The sequence below is a fragment of the Hibiscus syriacus genome, unplaced genomic scaffold (genome assembly GCF_006381635.1).
Source record: "Hibiscus syriacus cultivar Baekdansim isolate YM2019G1 unplaced genomic scaffold, ASM638163v2 tig00110812_pilon, whole genome shotgun sequence".
NCBI lineage: Eukaryota > Viridiplantae > Streptophyta > Magnoliopsida > Malvales > Malvaceae > Hibiscus > Hibiscus syriacus.
In genome coordinates, this window is record NW_024062870.1 from 633,604 (window position 1) to 647,220 (window position 13,617).

Here is a 13,617-nt window from a genome sequence, read left to right on the forward strand (position 1 = left end):
TTCCATCAGATGTAACCCAAGCATGATTATAATATGAACCTTTTTGCAATACAATAATTACAGAGAATCCTATGTATTTTGTACCAAGTATAAAACCTTATTTTAATGAAGTGCCACCCTATTTGTCATGTAATATACAAGCTCTCACGAGTATCTTCAACAACATTAATTAGTTTTGCTTGCTCATTGATTTATGTTTAAAACAGTTCCATCTAAATTTTACATGGGGTTTTCTTTCATTCTTCCAAACCAAAATGAAGAAAATGCATTGAATGACGACCATTAATGCTTGGTTGGTGAGCATGTCCCAGAAAATAGTCTACAGTATCACCACGCCGTAAATTATAGCTTATGTTAAATCATGGCAAGCAAATAAATTGAGCAGTAAAGTTTTAAGCAAAGTCTGTGTGACATTTTACGGCTGGGTTTTGGGACACAATGTAAGCTGAATTTCAAGACTGCTACTCTCATACATGAATTACAAGAGAGATCAAATATGTACCATTATCATCATATCTTTGAGCTTCTCAATTTGTTATTAGACCAATGCTACCTTCTACGTCCCGTGAGTGCGAGAAACCGACTTCATCCTTCAAAATCTTAGCCGGGGCAAGCATACCTTCTGTAAGCTGTGCAAATGCCCCGGTGTAGATTAGTCTGCTTATCCACTGAATTCAAACCCGGATACCTCGGCAAGTTTTTCCAATTCCATCTCTCCACTCAAAACCTGGAAACAGGTACATCGTATGTTCTTATATGAGAATATAAACGATTCTGAATGAAAAGTTTACAGTCCATTACATGATAGGTGCACTGCTCATGACACATTAAACATGATATAGAAGAGGAAACTTTGCAGTTAAAAGATGTATTTAGAAAATATAAGGTCGAAAGATGAGGAGAATAACGAAAAGAGAAAGGTTTCCTCACCTGGCCATTGATAACCCAAGTTGGGAATCCTTCTAAATTTGCATCTGCACAAGCCTTGATCATTTTAGTTCCAGTTTTATATCCTTCGGGAAAGCATTCGACATAGTCCAACAACTTTGCTGCCTCACGCCCAAACATCTGCATCAAAAGAGAAATCAATGCTGTTGAATGTCGTAGTTATAAAAGAATCGAAGTAGCAGACATTCCCATTATACGGGAAGCAGGTGATCATATATTTAATGCACCTACTGTATAAGAAAAGAAGCAGTAGATTTATCTTTCCAATCAAATCTAATATAAGAAGCCAAGAGTGACTTTATTCCCAAGGGGATTGATGAAGGCAAGGAGAACTGGTTCTACATAAAAACAGATATAAATACCCCATAGATATCCAGCTATTGATTAACCGACCAAATAATTTTGTGTTAGTATGAAACTGGACAAGAATTTCAAAGATACTCATCGGCTTCATATTACTTAATACATCTAAAGAGATCACTGCCATTTTGGAAGTGACAACATTACTGAAACCAGGTATTTGGTACAACGGGAAATCCAATGGTCGTCTTTTTCTCTCTTTTGGCCAATTCTTCATGAACTCTTAGAAGTAATAATTATAATCAGTGGATGTGTTTGAAAATTGCATTATCTCTAAATAATTCATCGGGAAAGTTAATAAATATCCTGACTTCATTAGATAATTAGAAGAGTACCACATTACAACTGCTAAGAAAGAACTAAAAGCAAAAAAGCACCTGTTTTTGTTCTTGACAATGAGAGCACCAGAAAGCCCCATACATCTTAGCTCCTACAGAATGTAAATGCCTTGCAAGAGGAATAGCAAAAGGACTTGAATCTGTTGTTATCTCAGTCGTAAAATATGGAAGGTTAATGTTACCCGTGCTGTCAAGGGAAGACAAAATTGAGAAATAAGCATAGTGTCTGTATCAGAAGATGAAAAATGCAAATAAACAGATATCTGTCCAAATAACCAAGAGATGCTACATGCAATTAACGCCCAATCACCTTGAAGGCGCAGATGGTAAATTGCTGTACGAGGTACTTAACGTGGCAACCACCAAGCTTGCTATGCACACCTGTAAACCCACCACTTTCTGTACCTCCTGCAACCCAACATCCTACAATGGAATGGAACATCAGAGAATACTTAGTTTTAATCATAAATCCAGCACAAGCATATCATCTAACCGATCAATACTGGGAATGTAAGAAAGAATAAGCAAAGAAGACCTTTAGGCTGATGAAAAATAAACTAAATGATAATAAAGCCGAGATTAGACAGTAGGAGCAAGAAGTTCCAGCAAATTGTGTACTCAGTATGTACAAAAAGTATGCACTTGCAGCAGCCATGGAGGTAGTGCTCCCAAGCAATAATAAACGCCCGTCCGTTTCACTGATCCCCAAAGGCAAGTTCTTCCTGGTCAACTGCAGGCTGAGTGTTGTAACGAATCCATAGGCAATCAGTCCCAGTAGTGGAAGAGGCACACCTGATAAATTCAAAAGCACAAATCATCTTATCCTCTGAAAACATCGTGCTTACTCAACCAACTTGAAATTTCATTCTTACACTAAGATTATATTTATGAGATTACCACTCGCAACAAAATGGTAAAGCATGTAATAACACAAGAAATTGACGATACAACTTTTGTTTTTGTTTTTGAGACTAAAATATTCAGAGAGCAAAAGGGAAACAAATGAAAGTGATAAATATAAGAATAAACTACAAAAGAATTATGATTCGGAGGGTCGCCGGATTAGTCATCGGATACCGGTGGTTAAACCAAAAAAATCAAAATTTTCCAAATTCAAGAGAAGAAATTTATATAGACAATTAAATACCAAAAACGAGGGCGTAATCACTGTTGAGGACATCTCCGCAACTGCCACCACCGAGAGGGCAAAAGGCATCGGAACCGGAAAGCTTGAGGTAAGTCAAGTAGGCAGTTTCAAGAAGACCGACAGCACCAATCCCTGCACGCCAATTATACGTGGAATTGCTCGAAGCCAGTGAAACGGAAGAAGATGGAGCCGACATCGTTTCAGCTTCCGACTCGGTCTCTTGACTCGGCCCTGGAGATGAACACTTAAGTGGAACCACAAGCAGTCTCCGTACTGGCGCTTGCTTCTTCAATAAAGGGGAAAAGGAATTAAGTAACGTTTAGATTCAAGCAAGGATATAGAAAGAGAGCGATGGGGAAAAGAAGAGTACTTTGAAATGAAGTGGAGACGAAATGGAGGCAGTAAAAGAGATAGGTGGAGAGCAGCGACACAAGATTTGAGTTTGAGAAGCTGATAAACCAGTGAAGCTTGCCATTTCTTTAAAACCCAGATTCCGGGGAGAAGTAACAAGCTCAACGCAAGGGTTCATTTCCTAGAAAATCTGGAAGCCAAGTTCTAAGATATCAACCACACCTATTAAGTCGTGCTGCTACAAGCTAGTTGCTCGAAGGTCGTTGAAGAGAAAAGAGGGACAAAAATTTCCATAAAAACGCCCACACCCAATCAGATGGATTGGATCATTGGGCTCAATGTGCAGATGTGAGAAAACGAATTTACCCAGAAAAATTCCAACTTGGAATGGATTCAACTTTAGCCCAAATAAATTGCTAACGTCAGACTTGTAAAAAAATGATTTCTGTCGTAAGGATGCTAAAATAGATATAGGCACAAGGGAAGGAAGAAATAATAGGATACCAGTCTAAAAATGGACTCTCTTTTCTTCACTTATTTTAGGTTAAATTGTGAATAGAAGTTTATGTTTGGAGTTGGGATACACTAATTTTCTGGTGGCAAAGTTGATACATTTTTAATCAAAGTTTTCTGATCAAGATATACCATGTGTTTAGTTAATAGTTAATCAACCATTGAAAATTTCGGCTGCCGCTTATCCTTTTTTATTTGAAATCTTAGACGCCGTTTAATTTTTTTTATCTTTGATTAATAGATGACGACACTAATTTTTATATTAGTTATCGTTACAAATATTTTTTTTATTAAAAATCTATTTCGTCTTTTAAAAATTTATAAATTCGTCATTTTTTAAAATTTTAAAAGTTAATTTCCCTACCATAAAACTATATGTATGTCTTTTATCTACATTTAGATAACAAGTATCCTTTTTGTCGATTGAATCTTTAGAAAGCAAAGGATTGTAAGATTTGAAATGTTTATGAAAGAGTTATTATGTACTTTTCTTGACCTTCTTCTCTCTTTGGTTTGGCTCTATGCAATTTCTCTTATACTCGAGAGTTGAGGGTTATTGCCCTATGTTATTCTTTAGTTGATTTATTTTTAGGGATGGTAAAAATACTTGAACTCGATGGTTTCTGATCTGATCCGACTCTATAGGAAGGGTTTTTTTAAAAACAAAAAAAGATTCGGGACTCGGGGTGAGACGGGGGTGGGTTATGTAGTATATAAGTCAGGTGCGGGACGGAGACGGGTTTAAAGTGAAAAAATCATCTACCTAACTCGATCTGGTTTGTAGCACTCCCAACCCGTACCCGACCCGAATACAAGTCCGAGATGTCACATTGCCTTTTTAAAACAATATTCTTACCAAATAACATAATATTTGAACTTATTTTAAGAAAATATGATAATATACTATTAAATAATGTTTGTTATAAAATTTTGAGGCAAAAATGTATTTATGAACAGTAAAATATGGTATGAACAGTACCGTGAACAGTAATGAACATTACCGTGAACAGTACCGTGAAATCAAATTTTTCCAGATTGCAAACAGGGAGCCGATTCCTTGCTAGAGTACTTCCATAAAACGTACATAAAACTCGTAAAAAATTTAACCGTTCATTACTATACATTTACATTTACATAAATACGTTCAAAACATTAGAAAAGTCGATCAGAGCGTTAGAACTAACAACTTATTACATTTTTTACATGCCAACATACTTTATACAATCAAAATACATACTTTTATCAGTTACTTCTGATCTAATCTTCTAGCGGTGTTGTTGTTCTTGCCACTCCTATTTCTGTTATTCTTGGTTCTTGGTACCTACGTGTAAATCACTTACACGCTAAGTCATAGACTTAGTGAGGCATAATTAAATATATAACAATGAATTCATGAAACATGCACTCTTACCGTTCAGTCGTAACATTATAACATGCACGTATCCATTACACTACAACATATATGACCATGTCATGCATATATGAAATTTATCGTCTATGCAAGTTTCACTTCACTTTATCTTTGTATTACCCATGTACATTATTGAGAACAAGAGGTAAATGAGTACACTGAGGTTGTGCACGAATGTTGTCACCACAACTCGAATAAATTCCCACTAGGGGCACTGAATATTTGTCCCGAATGACCACTATGTCCCGAATGACCACTGTATAACCCTCGACTCTTGGCATGTCAATTATACATACAGCTCTCATATTAAATAACATGGGCTTAAAATATGAATACATTTCTCATTTTCATATCTTTTTCATCACTTTTCATATAAAACACATATTTCACTTCACATGTACACATATGATCATTTCCATTATTTCACATACCTAGATTGATTCTCTGACAATTGCATTCTTTCATATTATATCATATTAAAGTATAAATGAATTATGCAAGAAATCACTGTATTCAATATAGATATATTGATGCATGTATATGAATATGAAATCATGAATTCAACTATAAGAGATAAACTTATCACAAGTCTTATCTCCATACAATTCTATCTAGTATGTACACTCACCTTAGTCTTGCTTAATTTGACTCGATTCTAATCCTTCGATTGTTCTTACTTGTCACTTGTTCCGGAACTCGTTTAGGCTTGATATCTACATAAACATAATTTATGAGACAATTATCAAAAGTCTAAACCTTATAACTTGATACTAATAGCTTAAACGAATTTAATGAACCAAACATCAACTTTCCTTTAGGGGGTATCTATATCCTCCCTATAGGGAATCGATTCCCCCTACATAATCTGTAAAAACCCAGAATTTATTGTTCAAACCCGAAAATCATCAATTCTTCACTAAATTTTTCTTATACAAAGTTCCTTTCATACCACCAAACTTAACTACAACCATTTTAACTAACTTCTATCATTTTAACACTTTAGAATCTCCCATACTTCATTCAAATTCTTAAAGCTAAGAATCATACACAAATTTTCAACATGTTTTAAATCCAATTCTAACACTCAATATTTCTTAATTAACCTCTTAACAAGTTGAAAATCTTATTCAAACTTCAAAAACCTCATCCATATCAAAATTTCATCTAAAAACCCATTTTTCAAATCTATATCTAAAACACATATCTTGTTGTTTTAATGCCATATAAGCTTTCCTTTAGCTTATATAACATCCAAACAATCAAAACCCTCTCTAAAATTCTAGAAATTAACCATAAAAATCCAACTTACCTTGTAACCAAAGCCACCGTGAAGAAGAGGAAAACAAGGAGAAGAAGAGAATGAGAACTCTGGAACAAATTTTGCATTCCTTTCCTCTTCCACGTGGGTTAATATAAACCCATCCAAATTTTTAATTATTTTTTTTTGCAAATGACCATTATCTCCTTTTACTATTCCTTCATTTACTAATTAATCATATACCAACATCTTTCAATTAATTCTTTCACTTTTCAATTTATTTAATTTGGTCATTGAATTTAAAAATCTTACACTTAAATCATTAACCCAGTAGTGAGGATGTTACAAATCTCCCCCTTAAGAAAATTTGTCCTCAAATTTTCATGGTACAAACAAATAGGGGTACTGGTGCCACATAACTTCTTCACGTTCCCACGTTGCTTCCTTTATCTTGTGATTTCTCCATAGAACTTTGACTAAAGGAATAGTCTTATTCCTCAGTTGTTTCACCTCGTGAGCTAATATTTGAACAGCTTATTCCTCATACGTCAACTCCGATTGAACTTTTATCTCTTCTGATGACACAATATGGGAGGGATCAGATCAATACTTTCGAAGCATTGAAACGTGGAAAACATCATGAATCTTTTACATTTCAGGTGGTAAAGCTAATTGGTATGCCACTGGTCCCACTTTCTCAACTAGGCCTGTAAATGAACTGAACGTTCAGCGAACCGTTCATAAACTGTGCGGCGGGAAGTTCGTTTATGTGTGTTTATTTATTAATGAACGAACATGAACAAGATTTTGTTCGTTTAATTAAATGAACGAACATGAACATAGGTCTCGTTCGTTTATTTACGTTCGTGAACGTTCGGTTATGTTCGTTCGGTTATGTTCGTTTATGTTCGTTCGGTTATGTTCGCTTATGTTCATTCATTTATGTTTAACCCAATCTTCTTAAATCAATTTTGGTGACCAATTTGTAAGTATCTTAAAAATATTAATTAATCTGATATTCTGATGACCAATTCCATAATTAACCCAATTTTATTCGAAGATTAAATCCAATATGTTAACCCGCGAGGCACCTCACACCTATATTCATTTCCCCCATTTTTTCCCAAACCCTAGTGTTCACTAGAGAGTGGAGACGATCGCTGAAAGCTTCAAAACAAGTTATATTATAGTGCAATCTGAAGTTTTACAGATATGCTTTCATCTCTTTCTCTGTTTTATTTGACTTAATAGTTTATATGTAAAGTTATTGTGGGTATCTTCACATCTAAAACTCAAGAAAACATTATACTTCTTTCTAGAAATAGACGGGAAGATAAAGGTGACAATCGGAAGTATATGAGCATCAGTAAAGAGAAAAATATATAGAATTTTCCAGAAAACAAAACAAAGGTTTATATGTAATTTCTGCAAAAGAGTGTAATAGCGGAAGTAATGAGTTTTCCAGGAAGAACCCATTAATAAGTAGAAAATACACTTTGACAATGAAATTTTGTTTTCATAGTTCTTGTGTGACATTTAGTTGTGGAGTAGACTTTAGGTACGTTAAAATTTTGAATGGTGGTTTAGCAATAATATCAATTACGATATGTAGCATCGAAGGGATTTCGGATCTATGTTATTGCCTTGTAGTCCAATTTGTACCGTTCTAAATCTTCATGCTGTTAAATTTTCTACTCTTCCAACGGAAATGACCATTATTAACAAACCTCACTAAAGTCTGACATTGATGTCACAAAACTTTTAGCCGACGAATTTATTAGAATAACGTAGTGGAAAATGATTGTTCATATGTAATCATGGACCACTAAGATAAATGTTATATCGTTAAATTAAAGTCGTGTGAATCATTTAATATCTTTAAAAGATCGATCGAAATATTTGATATCTTCAAACATTTCATCACTGCTAATCAGCTCTTACGCTATTTATCACTGTAGATTTAGTTGATTTGCATTGTCGACTATTTTTCATGAAAGAACAATGGAAGGTAGGGTCTCCAACGTTTATGTTCGTTTATGTTCGTGTTCATTTATATTTGTGTTCGTTTATGTTTGTGTTCGTTTATATTCGTTTATTTATTAAATGAACGAACATGAACAAGTTATATTCCTTAATAAACGAACATGAACAAAAAAAATTTGTTCGTTTATGTTCGTGTTCGTTTATTTATTAAATGAACGAACATGAAAATACCTCCGTTCGTGTGCGTTCGGTTCGTTTACAGGCCTATTCTTAACGATCTCATAAGGTCTGATGAACCGAGGACTCAACTTTTCTTTTCGTCCAAACCTTAAAACTTTCTTCCATGGAGACACTTTTAAAAACACTTTATCTCTGACTTGAAACTCAATTCCTTTTTCTTTTTAGGTTTGCATACGATTTATGTCTATCAGCTGCTGCTTTGAGATTACTTTGAATTATTTGGACCTTTTCTTCAACTTCCTGGATCAACTCAGGACCAAGAACTTCTTTATCTTTAAGCTCGAACTAATTTAGGGGCGTACAACATCTCATTCCATAAAGAGCCTCATAGGGTACCATTTTGATGCTTGATTGATAATTATTGTTGTAAGCGAACTCAGCAAGTGGCAAGTATCTTTCCCACGATCATTTGAACTATATAACTCATGCTCTCAGTATATCCTCTAGAATCTAGATAGTTCGCTCAGATTGCCTATTTGTTTGAGGATGGAATGTTGTACTGAAATTCAGTCAAGTGCCTAATGCTCCATGCAAGGTCTTCTAGAATCTCGAAGTAAATCGAGGGTCTCGGTCAGAAACTATAGAAACAGGTACACCATGCAATCGTATAATCTCCCTGATATACAACTCAACATATTTATCCATAGGGAAATAAGCTCTTACTGGAATAAAATGGGCTGACTTAGTCAATCTATCTACAATCACCCAGATTGAATCTCTTTTATTTGGAGTTAAAGGTAACCCCGTTACAAAATCCATTATTACGTTCTCCCATTTCCATCGAGGAATCGACATTGGTTGTAATAGTCTCAATGGAACCGATGCTTAGCCTTGACTTGCTGATAAGTCAAACACTTAGATACAAATTTTGTAATGTCTTTCTTCATTTCAGGCCACCAATATCGACTCTTGAGGTCCATATACATTTTGTTTCCTCTTGGGTGCATCGTAAATGGACTACAGTGAGCTTCCGTTAATAGATCATTCTTTAACTCATCATCATATGGAATCACTAGCCTCCCTTGATAATATAGGTTCCCATCAACTTTCATCTCATAATCTGTACACTCTCCATTTCTTATTTGTTGTAGCTTATATGGACACTTTTCATCACTAGCTTGCAATTCTTTATTCGATTAGCATGATGGCTTGAGAGTCATTCAGCACAGATAGCACCATCTTCACTTAATGATAGTCTAGCATACAAAGCTCGTAAGCTGCAAATGTCTTTCGGCTTAAAGCATCCGCTACCATATTTGCTTTTCCGGATAGAATTCATCACAACATCATAGTCCTTGAAAATTCTACCCATCTTCTCTGTCTTAAATTCAAATTTAGAGTCATTAAGTATTTTAAACTCTTGTGATCTTATGTAAATAACATCTTTCACCATCAAGTAGTGACGCCAAATCTTAAGAGCGAACACTACTACACCATCTCCAGATCGTGTGTTGGATAATTCTTTTCGTGTGTTTTAATTGCCTCGATACATACGCTACCACCTTACCCTTGCATCAACACACATCCCAAACCATTATGGGATGCCTCGTTATAACCATGAAATTCTTGCCAGACTCAGGTTGGACTAATATTGGAGCTTCTGTCAAAATCTTCTTTAAACATTTCAAACTCTCTTGACATTCCTGAGTCAAAAAAAAATTTTGCTTTTTTCTCAGCAACTTAGTTAGGGGTATTGCTATTATCGAAAAGTTTTTAACGAACCTTCGGTAATAGCCAGCTAATCCCAGAAAACTCCGAACTTCTGACACATTCTTTGGAACTTCCCACTCTAAAATAGCTTTAATCTTTTGGGGATCCACTCTAATTCCTTCTGTAGAAATTACGTGTCCAAGGAATGTCACGTCACTCAACCAGAATTCATATTTAGAAAGTTAGCATAAAGCTTTTATCTCTTAAAATCTGTAAAACGATCTTCAAGTGCAAACTATGTTCTTCTTCCGACTGTGAATATTTAAAATATCATCAATAAACACCATCACGAACTGATCCAATAGGGTTTGAATATTTTATTCATTAGATCCATGAAAATAATTGGTGCATTCGTAACTCCAAACGACATCACGATAAACTCATAGTGGTCATATCTCGTTTAAATATCGTCTTTGGATGTCTTTCTCTTGAATCTTTAATTGATGATAACCCGAACGTAAATCAATCTTCGGAACACTGAAGCTCCCTTTAATTGATCAAATAAATTGTTAATTCGGAAAGTGGATATTGTTCTTGATGGTCACCTTATTAAGCTGTCTATAATCAATGCAAAGACGCATTGATCCATCATTCTTTTTTACGAACACACTGGAGACGGTGAGACACTTGGTCTTATAAATCCTTTATCTAACAAACCTTGTAACGTATCTTTAACTCTTGTAACTCTTTTGTAGCCATTCTGTATGGAGCCATGACAATAGGCGCAGTTCCAGGCATTATTTAAATCTGAAATTCTACTCTCGGCTGGAGGTAATCCTGGAAACTTTGCAGGAAATACATCAGAAACTCTTGACTATGGAATTTCTTCGATCCCCTTCTTTAGCTATAACATCCAGTACATTAGCAATGAACCCTTGACACCCTGTAGTAGTAACTTCTTTGCCGTCATCCTGAGATTACATTGCCAATGGATTCTACCATTCAATAAACACCACGACTTACCCCTTCCGGACTTCTCAACGTTACCCTTTTCAGTCTACAATCGACATTAGCGTAATAATGATATAACCAATCCATTCCCAATATCACTTCGAATTCTTCGAAGGGTAATTCCATCAAATTAGCAGGGAATTCATTCCTTAACTGTATGGGATCCTCGACATACCATATTGACCCGACACTATGCCCTAACGATAGTCACTATCACCTCATTGCTAGTATCTTCTAACTGAATAATCAATTCTGAACCCGAACGTAAATCAATCTTCGAGAACACTGAAGCTCCCTTTAATTGATCAAATAATTGTTAATTCGGGAAAGTGGATACTTGTTCTTGATGGTCCACCTTATTAAGCTGTCTATAATCAATGCAAAGACGCATTGATCATCATTCTTTTTTACGAACAACACTGGAGACGGTGAGACACTTGGTCTTATAAATCCTTTATCTAACAACTCTTGTAACTGTATCTTTAACTCTTGTAACTCTTTTGTAGCCATTCTGTATGGAGCCATGACAATAGGCGCAGTTCCAGGCATTATTTAAATCTGAAATTCTACCTCTCGGTCTGGAGGTAATCCTGGAAACTTTGCAGGAAATACATCAGAAAACTCTTTGACTAATGGAATTTCTTCGATCCCCTTTTCTTTAGCTATAACATCCAGTACATTAGCAATGAACCCTTGACATCCCTGTAGTAGTAACTTCTTTGCCGTCATCACTGAGATTACATTTGCCAATGGATTCTACCATTCAATAAACACCACGACTTCTACCCCTTCCGGACTTCTCAACGTTACCCTTTTCAGTCTACAATCGACATTAGCGTAATAATGATATAACCAATCCATTCCCAATATCACTTCGAATTCTTCGAAGGGTAATTCCATCAAATTAGCAGGGAATTCAATTCCCTTAATCTGTATGGGATATCCTCGACATACCATATTGACCCGAGCACTACGCCCTAACGGATTAGTCACTATCACCTCATTGCTAGTATCTTCTAACTGAATAATCAATTCTCTCACCAACTTACTACTAATATATGAGTAGTAGAACTCGGATCAATCAACACTAAAACACTTTTGCCATATAATTGAAAAATACCTGCTATTATTTCCGGGTCATCTCGATCCTCATTGGTCTTAAGATTGTACACTCGACCAGTGGAGCGTATCTCCTGTTGAGTAGAGAATTTTGCCTGATTCTTCCTCATCCTCTACCTCTTCCCCTGAATTATCGAAACAGACCTCTCTGGCTGTACAGATTCACTGGCTATCATAGGATAATCTCGAACAAAATGCCCGGTGTCCCCACACTTAAAGCAGGCTCCCAAAATCATTTTGCATATTCCTGAGTGATTTCTTCCACAATATGGACATTGTCTGACTTGACTCGGATTAGATCTCCCAGTTCCAGATCCCACTAACTGGGTTTGTCTACCTCTAATCGAATTTGATCCTCTTGCGGAGGATGCTATCGACTCCGATCTAGCTTGAAGTCGAGGACCAACATCTATGCCTCTTTTTTATGGTGCAAAACTCAATGATGCACTCATTCTTTTAGATGTTTGAATTTTTGAATCTCCAAACCTCTCGTTCTGAGCCCTTTCCAAAGCTTTGGCACGGTTTATCACCTCTTGAAATGAAGACAGGTTCAACACAATCAGCATTTCTTTCAATCTTGGACGCATTCCTTCTATGAACCACTCACAAGCATCCTTCTCTGTAAGAATAAGCTCAGTAGCGATGTGACTCAACTTGTTGAAATCACACTCGTATTCATACATTGTGCGGTTCCATTGCTTCAGGTTCATAAACTCTTGCTTCTTTTGTTGGATGAACTGATCTCTGATGCATTTATGCTTAAATTCTTCTAAAAATAAGGACCAAGTTACTTGATCACCAGACATTCTCAATGTAACGTTGGTCCACCAAATCCTTGCTTGCCGCCTCAGCAAGGAAATCACTCCATCTAGCTTCTAAGCATCGGAACAATGAAGTCCCTCGAGCATAATTTTCACGTCATTGAGTCAAAGGTCTGCAACAACAGGACCTTCTTCGGCTTCACCTCTAAACTCTGGTGCTACTAAGCCCTTTAACTCCTTTGCAACATTCATTTTTGGATTTGAAGTAGAAAAAGGTTGGAAACGCGTCAATATCGCGTCCAATTTCCTAAAGAACACATCTTGATCAGCTACAGGCACTCCCGAGGGTACATGTTCTTCACTCTGCCTAGCCAGGGCAGGTGAATTACTGCTTTCAGCGGGCCTATTATCTCTTGCTTCACTTCTAGAGCTATCATGTCTGGTCATCTATAAAAAACATAATCATATAGTTCTATTAGCAAAATAACATACTTACTAGTCTATCAGATCAGAAGTTTTCACTATTT

General features: G+C 35.9%; 1 protein-coding gene and 1 long non-coding RNA gene across 2 annotated transcripts; one reads left to right on the plus strand and one right to left on the minus strand.

Annotated features, from left to right (window-relative positions):
• Positions 1–377: 377 nt before the first annotated feature.
• On the minus strand, positions 378–3,337 carry LOC120141597 (thiol-disulfide oxidoreductase LTO1). Its single transcript, XM_039156414.1, has 7 exons — positions 3,164–3,337; positions 2,794–3,079; positions 2,182–2,438; positions 1,957–2,069; positions 1,686–1,833; positions 931–1,068; positions 378–727 (listed from the first exon to the last, which is right to left on the minus strand). The coding sequence occupies exons 1-7, from the start codon at positions 3,320–3,322 to the stop codon at positions 662–664; spliced, it is 1,167 nt and encodes a 388-aa protein (XP_039012345.1). The 5' UTR covers positions 3,323–3,337; the 3' UTR covers positions 378–661.
• Positions 2,352–13,617, plus strand: LOC120141603. Its single transcript, XR_005517785.1, has 3 exons — positions 2,352–2,483; positions 4,204–4,209; positions 13,606–13,617. It is a non-coding gene; the product is annotated as an uncharacterized LOC120141603 (long non-coding RNA).